General features: G+C 37.4%; 1 protein-coding gene across 1 annotated transcript in view; it reads left to right on the plus strand.

Moving 5' to 3' along the window:
- The window catches only part of LOC140732128 (uncharacterized), a 205073-nt gene that overhangs the window by 72574 nt on the left and 105910 nt on the right, over positions 1-26589 (plus strand). Inside the window, exons 17-23 of the mRNA XM_073054312.1 lie at positions 1512-6137; positions 9439-9533; positions 10323-10441; positions 11993-12168; positions 15133-15227; positions 16095-16213; positions 17144-17319. Of these exons, the coding sequence (XP_072910413.1) occupies positions 1512-6137; positions 9439-9533; positions 10323-10441; positions 11993-12168; positions 15133-15227; positions 16095-16213; positions 17144-17319 (5406 nt within the window). The remainder of the gene's footprint in view (positions 1-1511; positions 6138-9438; positions 9534-10322; positions 10442-11992; positions 12169-15132; positions 15228-16094; positions 16214-17143; positions 17320-26589) is intronic.

A 26589-nucleotide genomic window follows, 5' to 3' on the forward strand; every position in this document is an offset into this window, starting at 1 on the left:
GGGAGAATAAGTTAGGTGTGGAGAATTTCGGTAATATCTCAAGAAGAAGATTAGTGGTTGGGAGTACTTGGACCTGAGGGTAATAAATTGATATGGATTGAGAATTGCTCATTGGTTAGAAAGCAAAGGTTTGAATTCCGAGTTAAGATTGGTTGGTTACCAGAGGGATTTGATCTTGGGCCTCAGCTCTTCATAATTATATTAAGTAGTGAGCAATTGGGTAATAATGATGTTAAGAGGGATTTGGATGTACTTGTACACAAGATGATCCATCAGAAAGGAGCTGGGTACAGGAATAAAGGTATCTTGCTGCAGTGATACAGGACTCTGGTGAAGATTGTGGACCAAGTTCCGGTAAATGGGATTAGAATAGATGAATATTGATGTACAGGGTGGGCCAACAATGCCTGTTTCTGTGCTGTACTATTTTGTGATTCAAAGCTTATGAATGAACTCTATGCTTTTACACTTAAATTTCCCAATTATTTTTTATCACTTTATGTGTTTAAAAAGTTAATTAAAACATGCTTCATAGGCTTCTGCTTGTGAAAATTCCTTTAATTGGATGTCATCAAGCTCATGTTCACGAAGGATCCCACTGAAATGATGTATGTCAGTTACAGGCATCTAGACAGTGAAGTTCTCAGCTTAAGTTTTGTTACATTGTAGCGTTGGTAGGAAAAGGCTGTTGTTGTTTTGTCATTGTCTGTAGAGAAGCAGGGAGCACTGTGGCCTAAAGCATAATGTTCAACATCAGTATTGTCAATACACTGTATTTACAGTGATAGATTTATATTTGAATTACTTCAAAGATTGAAGAGAGACTAATTAGGTAACTGTGATTTGGGTAAGGTGACCTGAATACATACAGCAAATAAGAGTAAGTTTAACATCCATTTTTATAGCTATGAATGTCCAGTACCTTCCATAGAAAGTGATGAATTCAAAGTTCAAAGTAAATTTATTATCTAAGTACATACATATGTCACCATATACAACCCTGAGGTTTATTTTTTGTAGGCACTCTCAATAAATCAATAATAGAATTAATAACCATAATAGAATCAATGAAAGACCACACCAACATTGGCATTCAACCAGAGTGCAAATGTCAACAAACTATGCAAATACAAGCAGAAAGAAATAATAATAAATAAATAGCAATACATATCGAGAACATGAGATGAAGAGCCCTGAAGGTGAATCCATAGGATATGCAAATATTTCTGTGATGGGGCAAGTGAAGTTGAGTGAAGCTATCCCCTTTGGTTCAAGAGCCTGATGATTGAGAGGTAATTACTGTTCCTGAACCTGGTGGTGTGAGTCCTGAGGCTCCTTCCTGATGGCAGCTGTGATTCATATCAGAGGTCCAATTTGATTAATTAAAGTTTTACTGACCAAACAAGCAATTTGGCATGGGGAGCTGCAGAATGGATTTATTAATTATTGGAAAATGTTCATATGTCTTTTAATGTTTACCCCATCTCATCAGATCTTTTGTTTCCTTTTAGGTTTATGAAAGCAGCGCTGAAATTTTTAAATTATCAAGGCACTCTCAAACTAAGTGCAGATGATATGCAGATTCTCAGTCAGAGCTTTGGTGAGACTAGCACCACATTTGCAAATATGCAAGGATTGCAGACAGTTGTAAAGATTATTATGGAGAATACAAATCTGTGGATTAACAAGTTACAAACAGATGATAAAACATCGTCAATCATGGATGCTTTGGTTGACCTTTCTCAAATAAACAATGCCAATGAATTGTTCTTCAAAATAAAGGCTTTTATGAATGAATGGTCAAAAGGACTACCATCAGAATTTATGGAAGTATTCAACATTTTACTCAGTGTGCTAGAAAAAGGAGTAGAAGAAGCAATAATTACCAACCCATTTCAAGATCAGATCAATAAATTTAATGCTATGTGGACCAATGTGCAGAAGTTGCTCCTCTACAATTCCACAGAAGCTACAGCAAAGAGCCTAAATTTCTTCTGGAATTTCACTTCTTCCGTTTGGATTGGATCAACCAAAGACAGCATAGATTATGTTGATGTTGCTAAAATGTTTTTGCATTATTTGAACAATCTTGGTTTACTATCTCAAGAAGAACTTTCTTTTGTAGTGGAAGCCATCAACTCATCAAAAAACATCTCAAAAATTGCTTCTACTGAAAATCTATCTCATTTGCAAAATATGGAGTTGCAGTTATTTAAGGTTTTGGAAACATTGGCAGTAGAAAATAAAACCGAGCTTTTGAAGATGTTTTATAATGTGATTCAAGCAGTCTTAAAAGTGTCAAATGAAACTGAGCTCTCATCAGTGGTAGCAGCATTCAGGAATAACACTGAAGATATTTTTGGTTTTCTTGAGCAGTTTAGCTCTGATGACATTGGTGAGGCCCTTGAAACAGTTGGAAAAATTGTTGCTGTTTATCACAGCATGTCAAAGGAAGATCTTGCTGAAAATTTATTGAAACTGTATCTCTTTGCTCAGTCACAAATACAGGGAGACATCACAATGATAGGACCAGACCAACATCAAATTAATGAAACAATTGCAAAGCTCACAGAAGCTTTCCACAACAATACAAACAACATCAGTTGTTTGCTTTTGCAAACACTGAAGTCTGCATCTGTCCCCATTTCTGATCTTTGGCTGCAGCAATACTGCTCCATACATTATGCTGAAAGAAAAAAACGATCATTAACTACTGGCTTCAATTCACTAGCAAGTGAGAACCTATATAGCTCCTTGGTGGAAAACATGATCATCAGCTTAACATATACAAATAGAGATGCAGCTGTATCTACTTTATCCTGTATGGCAGATTTGTTTCTGTTATGGTTGGAGATCATGAAGGAGGTTGCCGTGCAAATGAACTTGGATTTTAGTGTAGTCAGCAACCTTGGTACTGCCCTAATGCAAATGTCAGAAAAGTTGAATCGAACATCAGAATGTACCAACCATTTTGTCATAAGTAACAGCACAGCTGCACTGCAAATCTTTCTGTGGAAAATTACTTCCATAAGTGGTTTAAACCTTCAGAATTTGTACCAACTGAAAATGAATAGCTTAGTTATTTTACAGCAGATCATGAATTCAGCATTTCCTTTTTCAATTGACAGCAATAAGCTGTATCAACTTACCGAGGTTATGGAGAACATGTTCAGTTTATTTCAAGGTGACAACATTTATGATTGGCACAGAATCTCCAAATTCTTGGAAGCCCTTCGACCAATGTGGTTACTGAATGGCCCTCAGCAGGAAATGTTCTACTCAGTCCTACATGCTTTTGCAAACTTAGACCCGAGCACTGATTTGGGAGGTATTGAAATGGTCTTCAATGAAATTCTTTCATATTATAACAGAAGTGATAACATGGACCAGTATGTCCAAAATTTGAAAGAGTTCTTTAACTTAATGGTAACATATCAGAACAGCCCAGATCAGTTTCCATACAAAAACTTTGTGATTTTAATGAAACAGTTAATCATTTCTGAAAACACAGCCACAGGCGAAAAGGAATGGGGAGCTTTGCTGAACTGCCTGAATGTTCTGATGCAAAACGATCTTCCTGATCTTTCACTTTCATTTCTGTCAAGCATTACTAAAGTTCCAATCTACAGATTAAACATATCAGAAATGGATACAATGATGAAGAGAACAGAGGAAGCAATTTTCCAAGTTCTGAATCTGACAGAACAGTTTAATGGACGTGCATCTGAAACTTATTACCATGGTATCATTGCATTACTGGAAGTGATGTGTCCTAGTTCTTATCCCAACAAAAATAAAAGTATTCAAGTTCTCAGGATGTCCATTGAATTAGCATATAATATCTTTAACAATGAAAATATGTCATATGTCTTAATTGAAGAGTTGATGAAACAAATTCAAAACCTCGGAAATGGCAATGCAACATCAGAAGTCATATTTGGCAGTCTCAGCAAATTTATCAGCAATAATGTTACCTTCCAGAAATGGTATTCAACATTCTTTACTGATTCCCAGACTTTTCTTTTCAAAGACAAACACAACATGTTGTCTATTTTACTGAGTCGCCTAACTCAACATTTCTCGACTGCTTCTGAAAACCAAATCACTTTGACAGAAAGTATGACTGATATGATTTACAATCTCACAACCACCATACAATCAATCAAAGATGTATATTCAATCAAAGAGCAAATGAAGCAGATGCTTGCTGACCTTACGCAAATCATTAAAGGCATAAATGGTACTGAGAATATGGATGTCCTGTTAACAAAACTGGCAAGGGTTTTGAAATATATGTCAGAAATTCAAAACATAAACACTGTACATGACATGAGATTAATTTTAACAGAGATTGGGAATGAGAATTATCACCAAACTCTAGCCATTATTCAAGATGGAACTACACTGCTACAAAATCTGACCACCATGAATGTGAGTGAAACATTAGGAGCAATTCACTTGTTTGCATTGGCACATCAGCCAGATAGATTAATGCTCAGCCAAGGAAACCAGGTTGAACTAAATGAGAAGCTAGTCAGACTGATACAGGTGCTTTCTGCTTCTACTAATTCATCACTGACATCACAATGTTTGCCTGTTGCTGTTTGTAGCTTGTTGTCTGAGGGAAGATCCAATAATAGTGATCCAATTTTCAAGGTTTGTAACTTGGAGGCAAAGCAAAATCTTAGTACAGTTTTAAATTTGGCATCTGAAGTTAAACAGTTTTTTAATGGAACTGCCCACGGATCTGCAGAAGTGGAGTGTTTTGGAAGTACTGTGTCTGCAGAAGTCATTCAGCAAATAGATTGTGTTCTTCAACAGTATAAAGAGTGGAACACAGTTTTGATAAGCCTATCTCAAATTTATGGCGTGCAGTGCCCAGCTGCAATGAAACTGCAGGATATTTGGGATAATTTTTCACATGTCATAGTTTCCACCAATGAGGACAACTTAAATTGCTCGACTATCCCATTAAGACGAGCTAATAAACTGTTAGCCTTGATTGGTAATAAGACTTTGACAAACAAAACTTCCATTGAACAAATAATTACTTTCCTTTCTGATGTAAGGGATATAGTGCTCTTAATGAAAGACAATAAATCAGAGTCTGTACATTATACTCTAAGTATTATAACTAATTATTTAAAAAGTGCAGAGAAAGATCTACCATTGGATTTCAAAAAACAGGTCTCAACACTGATTTATTCTGTACAGTCATTAATGTCAATATCAGAGTTCAAAAACGAGGACTTGAAATTAATGCTGAATGACTTGCTGGAAGTTCTTAATGCAAATATTGATGTGACTGACCTTGTGGAGAGCTTGTCCACAGATATCAACCAAATATTAACCGATACAATGATGAAGCCTGAGATGAAAGAACTGTTGCCAGCTGTAGAGAAAGTGATTAACTTCCTGAGAAATATGACCACAGGTGATTTTATTGATCTTGACCTGGTGCAGTTTAGTGTAGCATTGGATGATGTGGAGGAGATTTTGGAAAGAATGCAACAGTTATCTAACCTCACGGGAGAAAACCATCTTAAGTTATTAAACGTCTTGAGATATTTTCTAAAAAGAAAGAACACCTCACAAGAAGATGTTGCAAAGTTTATGCAATCTGCCGGCCTGGTGTGCAATATTTCACAGCTGCTTATGCAACAAATGAACTCTAATGCATCTGCTTTTGACGTCTATCACGATTTCCTCCCTTACATCACCACTGTACTTTCTGATGCAAATGTTAGCCAAAGTTCAGATGCATTACAACGATTAAATGATTTTGTACAGGAAGTTTACTTACAGTCAGATCTTGGAGTTGAATATCAGCAAATGTTGCTAAAAAAGGCAGCTACAATCCTCAATCAGTTCCTCCCAATGAACAATGAGATACCTATCAATTACACAGTTGTCATCAGTAAGGTTTGGCTGGAGATTCTGGAAATTGACTTCAATAGAAAGGCAAATCACATTGAAGTAAGAAATAAGACATTGAAACTAATAAAAATGCTTGAAGAATTTATTGGTGGTTTGCAAGAATACAATCCAATGAAGGAAGCAGCAGCTGAAGTCTTTAAACTGGTCAGACTATACCTTAACATCACAAAGGTTCAAGAGATGGATAGCGCTTTTACAGAGTAAGTAGAATGATATAGCCGTAAACTGTTTATTTTCAGCACTGTGTAATTTAAATGATTATAGTGGTTTGCTTTACACTGGTGAATGTTGGTGCAGCTAATATAGTGTTGGCTTCTAAACAGTGAAAGCTAACATTTATATAAAGTGGTTGATTAGGGAATTGTTTAAGAGATACAGTATACTGTTATATAAAAATATATATTATATGTTATTAATTTCATCTGTCAGCTACTGTTTGGGAAATAGAGATGCAAGAGTTACGTGCCATTGTACGAATGACACAGAGTTAGAATGGGAAACTGAGGCTTTGGTTCAAGAGGCTTCAACACAGCTGGTTTAGAAAAGTACTTAACTGGGGGAGGGTGAATTATGATGCTATTAGTCAGGAACCTGGGAACATAAACTCTGAACAGATGACTCAGGGAAATGAACACCAGAAATACGGAGGTTGTTAAGGGAGCACCTGCACGGTGTTCTGGATAGGTTTGCCCCATTGAGGCAGGAGAAGAATACTAGGGTGAGGGAACTATGGTTGACAATTGAAGTGACATATAGTCTAGAGGAAGAGGAGATATACTTAAGATTGAAGCAAGAATCAGATAAGGTTCTTGAAAGCCCTGGAAGGAGCATAAGGAGAGCTTGAAGAGAACATGTGAAGTCTTGGTGAGTTGGATAAAGGAAAATACCAAGGGGTTGTACATCTACATGGAGAACAGGAAGTTGACTAGAGTGAGGGCAAGATTGAGTAAAATAAGAGGAAACTTGCCTGGAGTAAGAGTAGGGAGGTAGTATGTAATGAATACTTTATTTGACTACTATGAGGACAGTGTGATACTAAGAAAGAGGATGTGCTGGAACTTTTGAAAAACATTAGGATAGATAGGCCCTGAGGCTTGATGGGATATGCCCCAGGTTATTATGGGAAGGGGTTGTTGTGCCTTTGGTGATGATCTTTGCATCCTCAGTGGGATTATGGATAGTCAGCATGGCTTTGTGAGGGGCAGGTCATGCTAATGACAAGGCAAATTGATGACGGTAGTGCAGTGATGTGGTGTATATGGACATTAGTAAGGTTTCTCATAGTAGGCTCATTCAGAAAGTCAAGAGGTATGGGATAGAGGAAAACCTGCTTGCATTGATTCAGAACTGTCTTGCACAAGAAGCCAGAGAGTGATAGTAAATGGAGCATTTTCTGCCAGTACGTTGATAACCAGTGGTGGTCTCCATACCAGATGTAGATACAATCATTTAGAATGCTCTCCATGGTACATCTGTAGAAATTTGCTAGTACCTTTGGGTATGTACCAATGCTCCTCAAACTCCTAATGAAATATAGCCATTGTTGTTCATTCTTTGTAATGGCATCAATATGCTGAGCCCAGGATAAATCCTCAGAGATGTTAACATTCAGGAACTTAAAACTGCTCATCCTTTCCACTTCTGATCCCCGATGAGGACTGGTATGTGTTCACTAGACTTCTCCTTCCTGAAGTTCCCAATTGATTCCTTGCTCACACTGATGTTGAGTGCAAGATTATTGCTGTGATACCACTCAACCACATAGTCACCTCACTATGGGAAAGACGTGGAAGTTTTAGAGCGGGTGTAAAGTATATTTAGCGGGATATTGCTTGGATTAAAGAAATGTCTTATGAGGAAAGCTTTAAAAAATAGCGCTTTTCTCTTTGTAAAGGAGGAGGATGAGTAATATCCTGGTAGATGACAAGAGGCAGAGATAGAGTGGGCTGTCAGTACATTATTCCCAGGGTGGCAATGCCTAATATGAGGGGCCATAAATTTAAGGTGAGTGAAGGAAAGTATAGGGGGAGATTTTAGAGGTAGGTTTTTTACAGAGAGTGATAAGTGTGTGGAATGCTCTGCGGGGGGTGGTGGTAGAGGCAGATACATTAAGTAGATTTAAGAGACGTAGGCATGTGGATGAAAGAAAAATGTGGGAAGGAAGCATTAGATTGATCTTGGAGAAGATTTAAAGGTTGACGCAGCATCAATGGCCAAAGGGCCTGTACTGTGCTCTTCTGTTCTATGTTCTTTGTTATATACTAATTATCTGGTTATGAATAGCAAAGAAACTGAGCTTTCATATTTGCATCTTTAAAAATACTTCCTTCTTTTAGAAACAATTCCATCTACATGTTCGACACCATTGTACTGTGGAGAAGGTTGATCCTTATGTTAATTACAAGACTAAATTGAATAGGCTCGGAAAATAATTGCAGGGGATTGAATTTATCCTTCATCCATTTGAGAACTGCAGGATGCACACAAGTTTAATGCTGCAACTTCATTAACGTAATTTAAGTGAACAATTATCATAAACTCTTTTGTTGCAAAGCAACACACATTTCTCAACGTACAACTTGTAAATGACAGCAACACACAAGATGATGGGGGAGCTCAGTGGGTCAGACAGTATCTAGGGAGGGAAATGGTCAGTCAACATTTTGGGCTAATCTGAAGTGTCAGCCTCACCTGCTGAGTTACTCCAGTGTTTTAGTGTGTTGCTCCATGCTCTGGCATCTGCAGTCTCTTGCGTCTCCATTTTGCTGTTCTACTGCAAAGTCTCTTCAAGATGTACTGACTTTGAAAGAGTTTTCCTTCTCTCTTTGACCATCTCTTAATGATCCCCCTCCTCATGATTGAGGTGCCAATTACATTCAGTTGGTTTGCTGGGCAGGCCACGTCACTCACTTCTCCAACACCAGGTTCTCAGCAAACACTCAGTTCAGAGCTCCCTCATGGAAGTGAGCACAGCAGAGACAGTGGAATATATTCTAGCCTGTGCTCAAATACTCCTTGAACAGCTGCAACACTCCCACAAGCACATTGGGATCACTGGTTTATAACTGCTCACAGTCAAGAAGAAACTCACAGGACTGCACTAAGATCTTCAAAGCTGTGCCTCATGAGCACTCAGAAACCTCATGCAAACTGCGGAAAGAACAAACTACCCATCCACCCATCCTACCAGGCAGCTCCTGACACAACAGCGGTAGTATAAGGTCCCACAGTGACCTCATCAGTCCACATCTGACAAAGAAGGTCTGCTTGCAAATTGTGAATGATATCTGTTACTTTTGTTGATCTTTATTTTGCTAGAAGGGAGTTTCTGTGCTGTTAAGACACAGCAAAGTCCTTGAAGGATGCCAATGCTGAATGTTAAAGAGGGCACTTGCTTCCCACTGATTGCTTGATATTGATAATAGGATTTCACCATTTATCTTCTACTTTGTACAATGGTGAAGTAATATCATTGAAAACTTTGTTTTTTTTTCTAAACAGGTTGGAGGCCATTTGTCAGTTTGAATGGGCTAACAAATATTTAACATTAACAAATGAAGATGTCTTTCAGTTAAAGCTGCTGAACCTCTTTTTAGGTAAAATACCTTAATATTTTTCTATGTTTTATATTTTTCTGAATCATCAGTACTAAAATATAAATTGTATTACTTAATGGTGATGTGTATGCATTAAAAATCTATGTCTTTAACAGTATCTGAAAGCTTACAATTGAACAATGTTCCTTCTTGTTTGTATGTTGGATAAAGTACTGGAATTGTTGGATTCTGAACTACCAAAACATTTTATTTCTTACTGCTTATCAAGTTGTGTGGCATTTTGGATACTTTTACCTGTCCATCATTTTCTTATCTTAATAACATATTTTCCAGAAAAAGATTTTCGATTTAAGAGAAAATGCCCGTGAATGCTTCTGCAACATGTGTTGACATAGTTCATTCTGGTATATTTTAATGAATTTTTTACGGTGACCACTATAGATCTGTTTTTAGTAAATTCCACATCCATATTTTTTTATTTTATTTGTACTGGTCAAAATCCTACAAATGTGGATGCCTGGAAATGCTATTTATTTATTTATTCATTGAGATACGGCGCAGAATAGGCCCATATGGCCATTCGAGCCACTCCACCTACAATTCGCCAATTTAATTCTAGCCTAATCATGGGCCAACTTACATTGCCAGTGTCTTTGGACTGTAGGAGAAAACAAACTCCTTACAGGCAGCGGCGGGAATTGAACCCAGGTCGCCTGTACTGTAAAGCGTTATGCTAACCACTACACTACCATGCCACCCAACAATTTATGCACAATTAATAAGAAAACAAAAGCAAGCTTGCCGTCACCCATATCCATTGTTTTACAGAAAAAATGTACTTTGTAAATGATATCGTGTGCATACAGCAGGTTTGTGGAGAGAATTTTGGAGGCCATTTAACCCATCTAATGATTGACCAGTATACCTTCACTGCTGATGTTATGAAGGTTAGTCACTACTTTGTAAACTGGAATTCTGTTTTATTTATTTACGGCTTGGGTTCTTGAAGGATAACAGAAAACTTCCTTGAAAATTGTTGAACTAAAACTGAAGCTGAAATCAAGAAAACTGAAACTAGTCCATTTAAGTTTGGACTTCTACATGTTCAGCTGGAATGTTAGTATATTTGTAAAGTTCAGTTAAAAAAAAATTGCAAGGGACTTTGCTGAATATACTCTTTGTATCCACTCACATAAAATATATATCAGTGATTCTTTCTATTTTTATAATGTCCTCTTTATTTTAGTATAATGTATTTCTGAGCTGTATTAGCAACTAAAATGGAAGTGGCAATATACATTTGTAAAAAATAATGATAAGGAATATTGTAGGTACTGATGTGAAAGGGAGATATAAGCAGTTGCTACATATGGCTTTTTAAAATGTTTAAAACAGTGAAGCATCTTAGAACAATTGAACGAACAGTGTGTAACAAATAATCAAAAGTGCTTTACTGTATTTAGTGTGGTGATACTCAATATTTTATTTAGAAATCTGTGCAAAATTTTTTCTAATGCTATATCATTAAAATCTCTAAAATGATTATTTTAAATGTTTATTATATAAAGAAAGTTTGATTTGACTTTTGAATTGTGTTCTACCAAGCAGTTAACTAAACTGAATCACAATCAGATTAGATAACAAGTGGCAGGAGGACCTTTCTGCAGGTCCCTAACAATCAAGAGGAAATAAACAGTGAGAAATTCTGGCTTAGCATTTCTGAGGAATCAGCCATTGCAGAGGAAGAGAGCAAATTTCAAGTTTTGAGAGCAAAGAGGTGCCAGACATGATGAAGGGAGGCCAGACACTTTGCAGGAAGAGGGTGGAAGGCCTGTAATTTTGATGGTGGGAGAGGAGGCTCCAAACGACAAAGTAGAAGGCCTCAACTTCTTTTCTGTATCTACAAGTGCTTTAAAGTGCCTCCATCTTACTGTTAGTTTTCCTGAGTCAATGGAAAACTCTACAGCAATAGTTTAACTTAGACTCCCAACTACATTGTAGGAACCTGATTCAAATGCTAAGGTAAAATCTTGCCTCTACATAGCAGACAAGCGCACAGCAAATAGAAACCAGATTCCTAGTGAATAATTGTTAAACTAAATTTCCAGAAGAATCCATATAATTCTCCATTTCTTGAAACTATATGATTGATTGCTAACTTTGAAAGGATAAAGCAGTATCTAACTTAATTAAAGCCATTTTTGAGTCCCTTTTTCCTATCTAGTTATGAAAATCCTTATCTGGCATGAAAGTGCCATGTCAGTACTGATGTGTGCATCTTCAAAAGATGTAATTTACTGAAGGGCTCAGGCTGTCTAGAAATGAAAATGCTGTTCCATCTTAACGTGTCATCTTAATGCCAGTATGTAACCAATACTTAGTAAGCATTGGTAATTTTATGATTATTCTATCAGTTGTTATGATGATTATCAGGGTTGAAGATTTGTCAGAGGCAGATGTACTAATTTTTCTTGAATATTTGGATATTCTCTGTCTAGATTTTAGAAGAAATAAATTCTTCTCCTGTCCCGGAAGGCTGCAAGAACTTTGTTAAAAACAAAAAGGAAATAGCAATCATTCAAAATAAAACAAATCAAGCAGTCAGTAATGCATTGAAGAACCCTACCTGCAAATGTAGCCTGACTCAACTACTGACTGATCAATTGTATGACAGGTAACTTCTGCATGTAATTGTTCTTGTTATATATAGAATTTGTGCAAGGTCCACATTACACATTACTTCATTTAGAATCTGATGATTCTACACAGGTCTCATACTTATTAATAAGTATTAATAACCAGACACACTGTAAGGAGTCTTTGTGGTAGTCTAATGAAGCTACTGCAGTTCTAGTAGATGCTTTTGGCATAGCAGTTCCAGAGTAAATATTGTGCCTTTGTTTTACAATTTATCAGGCATATGTGAACTAGATGGATTCTATTTTCATAAAATTGAACAAAAGAGATGAAATCTGAATAGAATCATTTAGAAAATAGAGTATGACTAAAATATCAATGATTCATGTTGACTGCCATTCCCAGCCAACTTGATACATAGGAGGGTGGGAGAACTGCTTGCAGAGTTACAGCAATGCATTTCTGAAATGGAGTAATGGGAAATGCACTAGGGTAGCTCAGGATGACTCCTTCTAATGTTTCTGTTCTCTCAGTGCTTAATATTTAATTTCTTTGGTTATTCAGTCTACAACAATGATGGTTACTTTTGCTCTCCATGTTACAAAAATAATCACGATAAGCAAGCTTAGAAATTGTTTCATATTTTGCCATTTATTGTGGTTCACTACAATTGAAAATCAATTTTTTTCTGAGGTAAAGCTTAATAACAATGGATTTTGTTAATGTTTCTGCAAGTGTTATTATCTGGTAAGGCAGGGCTAATAGCAGAACAGCATTTATCGAAGAAGGCGACTCCTGAACTAAACAGTAGTGTTTGGTGCAACTGTGATTCTCATTACACACTCAATTCTTAAAGCTATACACATGTTTATTAACATGGTAACAACCATCGCTGGGTGTCATTGCTCTTGAAATTTCACTGGGCATTTCTGAAAATTAGTTGTGCTTAAAAGGGGTAAGTGTTCCTTGTTCCTAATGTACTCTTAATGAAATTAGTCCTCATGTAATGCTTTTGTCCCTTTTTGCAGTCGGGGAGGGGGGGACTTCAGTTATACTTTATCAATGTTTACCTGTTGTTGGTGTCTCACAAGGAAGTAAGAAGTTTTATTTAGAAACCAGTGCAAAATGTTTTCTAATGTTATATCATTAAAATCTCTAAAATGATTATTTTAAATGTTTATTATGCGAAGAAAGTTTGATTTGACTTTTGAATTGTGTTCTACCCAGCAGTTAACTAAATTGAATTACAGTCAGATTAGATAACAAGTGGCAGGAAGACCTTTCTACAGGTCCCTCGTTCATTCTTATCATAGGTACACAAGAAAATTGGTTAATAAACAGAAAACAGGAAGGCAGATGTGGACACTGCTGAGATAGACAAAAAATAAAAAGTGAGATACATGAAGTTCAAGAGTTTGATTTTAAACCAAATGGCCTCAATGTTTCCAGAAGAAAGATGTCATGATATTATTCTTCACGTTGGGTCTTAATATAACAATACAGGGGCCACAGATAGAAAGGTCAAAGTGGGAGCGAAGCAGTGAATTAAAGTAGTAGGCATCTGGAAATTCTGGATAACTCCTGTGACCTGAATGCAAATGTTCTACAAGACAATCACCCAATCTCCATTTGGTTCCTCCAATGTAGAGGAGACCACATTGTAAGCACCAAGGTCACTACACTAGGTCTGGACTTTTTGCTTCTCCCAGGTGGTCTGCTGGGTCACTGGATGGGGAGAAGGTAAAGGCCAAAGGACAGGTGTTGTATCTAGACCCATTTCAACATTTACCAACCCAGTATTCACACAGTGTCTGAAATAGAATGTCTCAGCTTGCATTCACAGGACATTGCATATTGCAATTGAAGTTCAGATTCAGATTCCTTTTCAGGTACTTTGAAACACACGGTGAAATGTACCATTTCCATTAACAACCAACATATCCAAGGTTGGGCTGGGGGCACTAACGTAGCATGCTTACCAAGCTCAACAGAGTAATACAGAAGACAACAAAGCAACAAGAAAGAAGCAAGTTCCATTCATCCCCTCCTTCCCGTGCACATTTAATCCCAGGCCTCTAGCCTCCAGCAAACTTATGGATTTGTGATCTTGAGGCTCTGGCCACCGGGCATCAAGTTCTGGAACTACATTTGGCTTTCAGGCTTCAAACTGGGCCTTCGATCGACCTCCAGGCTTTGATCTGGATCTCGCATTAACCTTTGGGCTTTGATCCAGCACCTGTCATCATGGTGTGAGCTCGAGTGGATTACTAGGGTCACTGAGGTGCTGTCCAGAGGGTGTGGCAGTGTGTCTTTAATGACTGAATGTGCCAATGTTTCTTTATAGAATAGAATTTCTGATCCCATCATTGTTGCACATAAAAATTAGAGCAATCCATCAGGACAACAGAGGCTACATTATAAAAATCTACAGATAAGGTGACAGGCAAATGCCTGGTGATGTATGATAGTGATGCACTATCAATTAGTTCTGACGCAAATGATAATGATGCTGAAGATGAATCAATGGAATGTTTGGGTGAGAACTCAGTGCCTAAAAGGCCTTTGTTTGTTTTCTCTCTCTCCCTCTGTCCTTGTCTCTATCACAAACTCTCAGCATTAGTCATGAGCCAGCCTAAGAGAAGATTCCCACTTGTATGGGTTTTCTGTGCCTTCAGAGACTAAGCGTTACCATTTGATATGATTTTTCATACATTGTAGTACTAGAAACTGGCCTTAATTGACGATCCACTGTTTTCGATAAAAGATGTTTTGTTGGCAGTCTTTTGTTTTTTTTATGCTGAGTAGGCTGTGATGCCAAAGAGCTTAAAGGCACTAAATATTTTAATGATGCTGAATGGAAGCACCGCTTGTGGAATCTTGTGGAGGCATGGTCATGTTTGTTATCAGTGTATTTAATGACTAGCCTTGCTTGCTTGATACTGATCATTTGATCATTCCATTGCTTGCTGACTCTTTTGCATGTTATTCCTTGTCCTTCCAGTTTGGGAGCCATGTGCCAGTTTGATTCATTGGGTAATCATCTACAATTACAGAGTGACACTCTCTTTCAATTAAAGTTTCAGAATCTCTATTCAGGTAAAGTTCCTTTATATTTCAGCATTTTTATATTTTCCTGGATAATCAGACTGATAGACATTGATTTTATTTTTAATAGAGATATTGTATTAATTACTGGATTTTACTTGCATACAGATATGATATTTCAAATAAATTTGAATAATGTTGCTTCAATTTGAAGATTGTGTTTATGTAGTATTTAAAGTGGTGAAACGCAGAACCAAAGCAAAGCATTTTGTTTTGTGGGGCATTATCATCTTCATTTGGTGATTCAAGAAGAAAAAGTGACAAAGATCAGTAATTCTTTGTAATGCACACAAAATCCTGGAGGAACTGAACAAGTCAGGCAGCATCCATGGAAATGGAAAAAAAAAGTCTATGTTTCAGGACTGGGGGGGGGGGGGGAGGATGCCAGAATAAAAAAGCAGGGAGGGGAAGGAGGATAGCTGGAAGGTGATAGATGAAGAAAGTTGGGTAGGAAAGGTAAGGGGCTGGAGATGTAAGAATTTGATAGGAGAGGCAAGTGGACCACAGGGGAAAGGGAAGGAGGATAGGATTCATGAGGAGGTGATAGGCAGGTGAGAAGAGGCAAGAGGCCAGAGTGTGGAATAGAAGGTGAGGGAAAGGGGAGGGAACATTTTATTTTACCGGAAGGAAGAACCTTTGGTATTTTTAACTGCTAAATCATTTTGTTTATGGAAACCATTGCAGGTCTTCTTTTACTAAAGTATTCAAATAAATATTCTATTGTTTTTAAAGCTAAATTAGTCCAAGATCAGCACCTCCAAGTTAGTCAGCAATGCATATATGGAATTACCATTTAAGCACAATAATAAGGAAACTCAATTAGATTCTTAACTTTATCTGTGGTTCACTGTTTTACAGAAAAACTGTACTTTGTTAATGATATCATGTGTGTACATAAGACCTGCAAAAAGAATATAGCAGCCAATGTGATCCATGCATTGACAGAACTGGTTAATTTTACTACTGAAGTCAAAGAGGTGAGTCACTGCTTTACAATTCTAACATATTTTGTCTTAGTTATTTATATGTTTGGTTCTCTTAAAGTTAAAACTGAGGGGGTTAAGATGAAACTAATCATATCAGGATTTTAACTTTATTCTTTTATTTGAATTAGAGTCCTAAATATTTCAGCTAATTTGTTAGAAGTTTTCTAAACATTGCCAATAAAATGATCTTGAAACTCATGAGAACCTCAGATAAACTATTGTTTGATGCCTTGAGCATAACTTGTGTATTTTCTCATGGACCAAGTGTTTTCATGTTACAAAATTTAACTAGGAACTAAAAGTACAAATTAACTAAATATCATATTTCCATTTTAGAAAAGAAAAACATAGAATAAATTTGTTATGTCTAAGAAGGATATTAGTATAATGAATACTTTATTCAGGTTCACCATTTCAAATAAATGAATTCAGTGAAGTTGAAAAGGAGTAATGTGTGTTAAATATATATATTAAACATGGAGTTAAACAATTTAAAGTGCTTGTACAAATGTGTATTTAGTATCACATGAATAGTAATGTTCAATTTGAATATCCTAATATTTCATATCAGAACATCATAACTTTATTAATTAACCTCCAACCAAATAATTAATCACAATAGTAATTTCTGATTTGATTGCTTTAATCTCTTTGTTACTTTGATTTGGTACTGCTTGAGAAATCCTGCAAAACTAGGAGCCTGGCTGTTGTGGGAGGGACGAAGATGAAGGGAAAGTTGCTATAGAGGAGATTTTGATGTCCTGTAGATTTTACTGCAGGATTCCACCATGCATTGTTTCAGTGTTATAACATTGGTAGTTTTACGATTATTACACTAATTGTTATGATAATCAGCATTGATCTTTACATCAGTAATTCTGATACTGATTTTACTGAATTATGTGGGCTTTCTCTTTTTAGATTGTAGATGAAACATTTTCTACTCCTACATCAGGAAGCTGCACAGATGTCTTTAATTATTATAAGGAACTGCAAATTGCCTCCAACCAGACCAACCAAGCAGTGGATGCTGCAATAAGGAACTATGATTGCAAATGCAACATGACATCATCACTGACCAATCAACTGTATGATAGGTAACTTATGTATCTCATCTTTAGAATATGTGCAAGGTTGTTCATCATCCATAATGTATCACCACACTTAGAGACAGATGACTTGAATCTCTTAGTATAAAGTTGGCCTGTAATTGCAAACCAGACACAGTGGGAGGAATCTTTATGGATGGTTTAGTGAAGCCACTGCAGTTCTGGTAGATGCTTTGGCACTCCAGACTTAATACTGCGTCTTTGTATAATTGACTTTGTGTTCTTCTGTTAGATACTTGTAAAGTAGCTGGATTTTACCTTGTATTTTATTAAGCTAAAGTAAAAATGATGAAAATGTAAAAATATTGTTTTCTTTATCAGTGCTGCTTCGTGCACCCATGCTGAGCTCGTCCATTTTATCAACTTTCCAGGTATCTCCATCCTGTCTTTAAATTCATTTGGTCTACTTCTGAGATCTCTCTTCCCTTTCTCAATCTCTGTCTGTCTCTCTGGAGACAAACTATCTACTGACATCTTTTATAAACCTACCAATTCCCATGGCTATCTTCATTATATTTCTTCCCACTCTGTCTCCTGTAAAAATACTATTCTTTTTATCATTTCTTTTGTCTCCACCCTTCATCTGTTACAGGACATCAGAGATGTCGTACTTCTTCAAAGAATGGGGTCTTCTTTCCTCCATCAATGATGCTACCCTCATCTGCATCTCCTCCATTTCGTGGACATCCGCACTCACCTCTTCTTCTTGTCCCCTTAACAGAGATAGAGTTCCTAATCCTGACTTACCACCCCATGAGCCTCTGCATCCAACACAACATTTGCCATCTTCAACGGGATCCTTCTACCAAACATATCATTACTTACCCACTACCCCACTCCCACCAACTATCTGCTTTCTGCAGGGATCACTCTCCCCATGATTCCTTAATCCATTTATCCCTCTTGGCACATTTTTCTGCAAGTGAGAGAAATGCTCTTTCACCTCTTCCCTCAACTCCATTCAGTGTCCCAGCCAGTCCTTCTGGGTGAGGCAACACTTCACCTGCGATTCTGTTGTGGTCATCTATTGAATCCTGATGCAGCTTGCTCTATATTGATGAGTCCTGTTGTAAATTGAGGGACTGTTTTGTTGAGCACCTTTGCTCCATTTGACTAAAGTGGAATTTTTCAGTGACCAACCATTTAAATTCCTATCCCCAATCCTGTTCTGACATGTCAGTCCATGGCGTCCTCTTCTGCCACTCTCAGGGTGGAAGAGCAACACCTCATATTCTGGTTAGGTAGCCTCCAACCTGATGCCATGAACATTGATTTCTTCTTCCCATATTTTTCTTTTCCCATCCCCCTACCCTCTTCTTCTATTCTCCTTACCTTGCCTTTTCATCTGCCTTTCACTTCCCCCTGGTGCCTGTTCTTCTTCCCGTTCTCTCATGGTCCACTCTCCTCTCCTATCAGATTCCTTTGTCTCCTTTCCCACCTGGCTTCACTGGTCACCTTCTACTTTGACGTCCTTCCCCTCCACCAAACTTTTTATTCTTGCATTTTCCCCTTTCCCCTCTATCCATTTTCATAGATTCTGCCTGTCCTGCTGAGTTCCTCCAGCACTTTGTGTGTTTCTCTGGACTTCCAATATCTACAGAATCTCTTGTGTTTATGTTTTCTTTATTTGTTTAGCAGCTTTACAATAGTAATTATATCCTTCTTTCTGTATATCTGAAAACCTATAATATTCACATGAAATTACAAAATGGACTAAAAATCATAAATGTAGAACGGTTAATTTCAGTAGTATTCTAGCTTATCCCAGCCTATCTTGTCCAACCTTTTTTATACAACAGTCACCCATTCTAGGTAAACTTCCTCTGAATTACTTCTAATGCATTAACATCCATCCTTAATAAGGACAATATGGACTGCTTAGTATTCCAGATATGGTATCACCAGTGTCCTTTAAAACTGAAGCATAACAACCATTCTTTTGTCTTCACTCCCCCAGCAATATACAATAGCATTTTGAATCAGAATCTTCAGAATCTTTTCTATTTCACCCAAAATATCACTCCAGTATGCCTGAAGTTTGGACAAGTCCAAAAACAGTGGGTGAAAGTTCCAGTATTTACTTTACATTTAGAACACATTGGAGAAACCCGTCTCAAATTTCAAGAGACGATCTGAAGTCAGATGGGCTCTATGCAGAATTTTGAGTTGCAATGCTTTAGTTCTGTTACAAACTGAAATCTTTGCATTATCACAGATGTCTTCCCATGTTTCAGCTGTAATTTCTACTCCCAACTCTTCCTCCCAGACTCTTCCCAGCTGCTCAGCCTCTCTACAAGAACATTCCCTCAGGATGCTGTAAAAAGTACTAATGGAGACTTCACTCTTAGAACAAAACACCCTTTTTTCTATGTCAGAACTGTAGAAATCAGTTAACAATGATTTTTTTTTTCTGCATATAATCTCTTATCTGAAAGAAACAAAAAAGATCCTTGTTGGGTATGTTAGGTTTCTGTACTAATTGACTAAAAGACATCATTGTTCCTTCATCAAAAAAATCTCCTAGATGAAAAATACCCTTATAAATTTAAAGTTTAAATCCAGAATCCATTATGCAAGGCTGAAAATCTGGACTGCCAGTTATTGGAGTGAAGGGTGATATTTTCGTTGCATTGCCCTCAATTTGTTACACCGCCCTTCAAGCCCTGACTGTATTAATTGTTATTGATTGCGACAATATTCATTAACTAGTTTCATCTTACTGAGGAAAAGCAAATTAATAAAAGGGCATTTTGCTTGTGAAGCTTCATTGTCTAGCCAAATTGAGGAGGGGTCCCTGCAAACCCAGTCAACCACATAAAAAGGAACTTAATTGATATTTTTTGATGTCTGGAAAATCCAGAAACCCTAGACTACTGGGAAGCTGTAACTTAGACATTTTAATCCAGGGACTTTTTTTTGTTCCAGATGAAAGAAACAAACCAGCCATTTATTTTTTAAGTATTTATTGGGTAAAAATGACTGGAATAATTCGTATTGGGTAGAGCAGACGAGGAAGAACGTTTATTTTGAGCAAAGATATTCAGCCAAGCCAAGAAATGGGAAGAGCACTCCATTGCTCAAGATCCTATTTGATTTTGTCAGATAACTGTGTAAAGTTAGCTTTGAACAATTGATCAAACGTAGGTGTGATAAGTATGCCTGAGTAAACAAAACCTGTCTGTGACCATTTAAAGGGGAAAACACCCTGAGTGTCAGGTACCTGCTGCAGATTCTTCAGAGGCATAGTCTCTGATTTAGTAAAGTTGATTTTATAACCTGAAAAGGTGCTAAACGAATTGATGCATTGTGTAAGGTGGTGCACTGATATAGCAGGGATTGATAAGAAAATTAGAACATCATCCGCATACAATGTAATTTTATGTGACTTCAGTCCTATGTCTGGAGCAGATATTTTGGGGTCTCACCAAATAGCCTCAGCCGATGGCTCGATCGCTAGTGTGAAAAGTAGTGGTGATAAAGGGCAGCCCTGCTGGCTGCCCCTCAGAATACTAAAATTATCCGACCTAATACCATTAGTGAAAATCGCAGCCAGAGGGTCATTATAAAGAACCTTCACCCACTTAATAAAATCATTACCCAAACCAAATTGTTCTAAAGTGGAAAAAAGATACGGCCATTCGACACGATCAAAGGCCTTTTCTGCATCTAAGGAAACCACCAAGCCATCCACTGCCTGTTGCTGACATGCCTGAATCACGTTAAGTAATCTTCTGATATTGTTATATGATCTACGGCCTTTTACAAAACCCGTTTGATCCTCTTTTATGATAAAAGGTAACACAGTTTCTAATCGCAACGCTAAGGTTTTAGATAGATTTTAAAGCCAACATTTAACAATGAAATTGGCCTGTAGGAGGCACAATCTTCAGGGCTCTTTCCTTTCTTAACTATTTGAAAACAATAAAAAAAAGTTTAAAAAAAAAAGAATTAGGGAGATATTAGCTTCTCTCAATAATGGTGGGAGGAGACCACAATTAAATGCACGATTGAACATGTTTAGCATAGGCTCTGATAATAACCCTGTGAACTCTTTATAGAATTCACTAGTGAGTCCATCAGGACCAGGGGCCTTCCCACTTTGGAGCTGTCTCATAGCTTTCTGTATCTCATGTATAGATAACGGAGCATTGAGGAGGGACTCTTGTTCAGAAGAAATGCCTAGGAGATCTAAATTCCTGGAGAAGGACTCCATCCTAGATTGTCCATCATTACATTGCTCAGGTTATACAGTTTAGAATAAAAATTCTTAAACACAACATTAGTCATTTTAGAATTACTAGTGAGGGCTCCTGTCCCATCCCTAATTGAAGCAATAGTCTGAGAGACATTTTTCTTTCTAGCTAAATAAGCCAAATACCTACCTGGCTTTTCACCATGTTCAAACAATCGTTGTTCAGCAAATGTCAATTTTCTTTTGGCTGCTTGTGTAAGTAAAGAGTTTAGTGTACAGCATAGGGCTGTGATATTCTGTAACTTGGCTGCAGAAGGCTTATTAATATAATCCTTTTCAGCTGCCGCAAACCTTGCTTCCACGAGGCCCTGCTGTTCTGTGGCTTGTTGCTTCTTACTAGCAGAGTAGGAGATAATTAATCTCCTTGCATAGGCCTTAGCGGTTTCCCAGAGCATCAATGGGCTACTAGTTGATTTGGAATTAATAGATAGGAAAGTTTTGAATTCAGAAGTAAGTAGTCTATAAATTTATTATTTTTTAGAATAAAAGGATTCAGCCTCCAATGTCTAGATTGTGCTGAATTATCTTTGGGCTTAATATTTAGATAAATTGCTGCGTGGTCAAAAATAGCGATATTTCCAGATGTGCAGGATACAACTAAATCCAGGAGCATTTTGGGGGTTAGAAAAAAGTCTGTTCTGGTGTAATACTTGAGTGGATTAGGAAAAAAATGTGAAGTCTTTGTCTGAGGGATGTAACAACCTCTAGACATTCACAAGTCCTAGTTCTCCACATAAGCCCATGATTTGTTTGGACTGTGAGGAGAACAATGGGGGACCACTAGGCACTCTGTCCATCAATGGGTCCATGAAACAATTAAAATCCCAACCTACAATAATGTTTTGTATTGAAAAGCTTGTAAGTTTGGAAAAGGCATCTATTAGGAATTTGAGAGGATGAGCTGGAGGGCAGTAAACATTGAGAATACCATATTCCTCTCCATATATTGAAGCCTTAACAATCACAAATCTCCCATACTTATCCTTAATGCAGTCTAATAACTCAAAAGGTAAGTTCTTCCTAATTAAAATGGCCACCCCCCTACTCCTGGTATTAAAAGATGAAAAATAGACTTGATCAAATCCACTCCATTGCAGTTTTAGATGTTCTTTATCATTTAAATGTGTCTCCTGCAATAAGGCTATATCCACCCTTTCCTTTTTCAGGTTTAGTAGGATTTTCTTTCTCTTGATTGGCGAATGACTCCACTTAATGTTCCAAGTGCACAATTTTAATATATTACTGGTCATAAGCCTTTATAACAATCATATGACTCTGGAGGAGAAGAAACCCCACTTAAGATCAGCTGAGCAGCAATAAGTAATAAAAACACACACAAAAAAACAAAGCGCCAACAGCACTGAACAAGAGGACTTACCCCACACTTAAAGGGGATATCTGAACCTTCTTGCATGCCATATTCTGCCCCACTGCCAATATGGCATTTAACATAGTCAAAAATGAAAACAGGGCATAATTTATCAATCCGCCAATTTGTTACTGTCATGTTTAAACTCCTCCAGGCTGGAGCAGCACCACTAATTTAAACAAATAATGAAACTGTATTAATCAAAACAAACACGTTACCCATCCTATAAGATATCTTGACGTCGAGTAATGAGAAGGTAAAATAAAGCACCCATTGAGCATGTTATCGTCCATAACTAGGGCTACACAATATACTGTATACATTCTTTAGCCCAATGTGTCCACTAAACTTTTAGCTTTGCCAGGTGAATCAAATATCTTGGTGGTCCTGTTGTAGGTGATTTGCAGCACCGCTGGGTATAACATTCCGGATTTTCTCAGCCGCTTCTTTACCTGATCGAATTCCTTGCGCTTCCGAATAACGGCTGCCCAAAAATCTTGAAAAAATGTAAGTCTGGATTCCTCATATATTAAAGCCTGGGTATCAGTCCCGCGGCACCTCGAAGCCTCCATCATTTTTTGCTTATCCCTGAAATTATGGGACTGCACAACGACACGTCGAGGGTGTTGGCCTGGGGCCAGTTTCAGCGTCAGCATATGGTGAGCTCTTTCCACTTCAATGCGTCCAGCCTTGGTTTCCAAATCAAGGAAATTATGCAGCCATCCTCAAAAAGTTCACTGGCTGGCTGTCTTCTGTACCTTTGGGCCTGATCAGTTCCAGTGTCTACTGCGGAGACTCAGCCCTCAGCCTCATTCGCTCTTGTATCAAGATTTTTAAGCTCCAATGTGTGGTTTTGGAGTGTTAGAGAGAGTGGAGCCAGCTTCTGGTCCATCATTTTGGATATGTTCTCCGTAACTTCCTGAATTACTTGATGAAAAGCAGGGTCCAACGTGTTAGCATAGCTAGCAGCGGCTAGCTCCTCAGCCCCGGGCGAGCCCTCTGTGCAGCCCATCTTGGCTGTATTTTTAGTACTTTTTGATGACATGGTATTGAAGCAGCTCAAAAAAATACTCATTAATATTCATGTCATTAAATCCACTACTTGAGCATTTAAAAAAAAAAGTTGAAACGGATAGGTTTATATGTGAAATTATCCGTGTTACGGTGCTGAGCTCAGCAAAGCAGACTTTTCACAGTGCTGCCATCTTGAAAACCTCTTGAAAACATTTTTTAAAAATTTGCCAGCCAAATTGGGTGATTTAATATTTTCCCTCTTCATACTCCATAAGGCCACTCCTGCCTTTTTATTTTTAGAACCTCCTTATGCCACTTCAAAAATTAATTACTTAAAGTAGCTTTCAGACATCAGCAATTTTATCACCCATAACTTTGTCCAAATCATTCATTTAAGTTTTAAAATGTTCAGACTCCTGCACTGGTGGCACATTACTCACAACATCTTTCAACCAGAAAAATAATCTTTTATGCCTACTCTCTTCGTTTTAGCTATCCAGTCATATTCAGATTTAGCTCTCACATGTACATCAAAAAAATACAGTGAAATGCCACATTTGCATTAACAACTTAGCATGGTCTTGTGTTTTTGTGTTAATGTATTATCTCCTACACCATGAGTTTATATTTCCCAAAAATAACTTTTGATGTGACACTAGTTTTCATTTTATTTTTTTCAAAGAACTTCCATAAGTTAGTCAAACCTAATATCCCTTTCATAAGACCACATTGATACTGGTATTGGTTATGGTTTATTATTGACACATATACAATGGAAAGCTTATCTTGCATACTGTTCATACAGATCAGATCATTACTGAAAGTTAAACAACAAGAATGCAGAACAAAGAGTACAAACTACCCAAGAGGTGCAGTGAAAGTAAATGAAAAAATACAAGATCATAACATGGTAGATTGTGAGGTCTAGAGTCCATTTTTTGTACAAGAGTTCTGCTCAAGAATATAATAACAATGGGATAGAAACTGTTCCTCAACCCGATGGTACTATATTTGCCTTATTAACTTGACTTTGCTTTATTAATTTGAACTTTTCAAAGGATGCTGATGTAATAGTAACAGGGACTTCAAGGAGCAGATAGGGAGACAGAATCTGGGAAGGTGTAATAATAACAGGGTCATTGTGGTGGGAGATTTTAATTTCCCAAGTATAGATTGGCATCTCCTTAGAGCAAGGGGTTTAGGCGGGGTAGAGTTTGTTAGGTGTGTTGAGAAAGATTTCCTGACACAAGATGTAGATAAGCCTACAAGAGGAGAGGCTGCTCTTGATCTGGTATTGGGAAATGAAACTGGTCAGTTGTCAGATCTCACAGTGGGAGAGCATTTTGGAGATAGTGATCACAATTCTATCTCCTTTACCATAGCATTGGAGAGGGATAAGAACAGACAAGTTAGGAAAGTGTTTAATTGGAGTAAGGGGAAATATGAGGTATCAGGCAGGAACTTGGAAGCATAAATTAAGAACAGATGTTCTCAGGGAAATGTACGGCAGAAATGTGGCAAATGGTCAGGGGATATTTGTGTGGAATTCTGCACAGGTATGGTCCAATGAGACAGGGAAAGGATGGTAGGGTACAGGAACCATGGTGTACAAAGACTGTTGTAAATCTAGTCAAGAAGAAAAGAAAAGCTCAAGAAAGGTCCAAAAAAACTGGATAATGATAGAGATACAGAAAATTATAAGGCTAGCATTCATTCATTTCAACTACATTCATTTGCCCTATCATTGAAATGTTCCTACAGCCAATGACCTCACTTTAAGGACTCTTTATTTCATTATCTCATGTTCTCGTTATTAATTGCTATTTATTTATATTGGTTTTTGCATAGCTTGTCTTCTGCACTCTGGTTGATCTTTCATTGATCCTGTTATTTGCTATTCTATAGATTTGCTGAGTATTCCCACAAGAAAATGAATCTCAGGGTTGTATATGTACTTAGTAAAATTTACTTGACTTTATTTCAAAGCAAGGAGTATTGTAGATAGGGCAGATGATCTTAGAGTACATGGATCAGCACAGGAATGGTCATAATGAATCAGGAGGGGAAGAGATGGCAGTACCAGTCAGGGAAAATGTCATGGCAGTGCTCAGACAGGACAGACTGGAGTGTTCATCTACCAAAGCTAAATAGCAGAATCAGAATTAGAGTCAGATTTAACATCACTGGCATATTTCATGAAATTTGTTGGTTTGTGTTAGCGGTACATTGCAATACATAATAAAAACTATAAATTACAATAAGAAATTTATATACTGTATATATAAAATTAAATCAAGTAGTCCAAAAAGAGAGCAAAGAAAAAGAAAACTAGTAGTGAGGTAGAGCACATGGGTTCATTATCTAATTAGAATGAAGCTGTTCCTAAAACATTGCGCATGTGCCTTCGGCTGCTGTACCTCCTCCCTGATGGTAGCAATGACAAGAGGCCATGACCTGGTTCCTTTTTGATGGATGCATTGCCTTTCGAAGGTCTCCTCGATGCTGGGGAGGCTCATGCTTATGATGGAGCTGGCTGAGTTTGTAACTTAGTGCAGCTTTTTCTGATGCTGCACATTGGGCCCAGGATAGATCTTCAGAGATGTTGACATCCAGGAACTTAAAA

The sequence above is a fragment of the Hemitrygon akajei genome, chromosome 8 (genome assembly GCF_048418815.1).
Source record: "Hemitrygon akajei chromosome 8, sHemAka1.3, whole genome shotgun sequence".
NCBI classification, from domain to species: Eukaryota; Metazoa; Chordata; class Chondrichthyes; order Myliobatiformes; family Dasyatidae; genus Hemitrygon; species Hemitrygon akajei.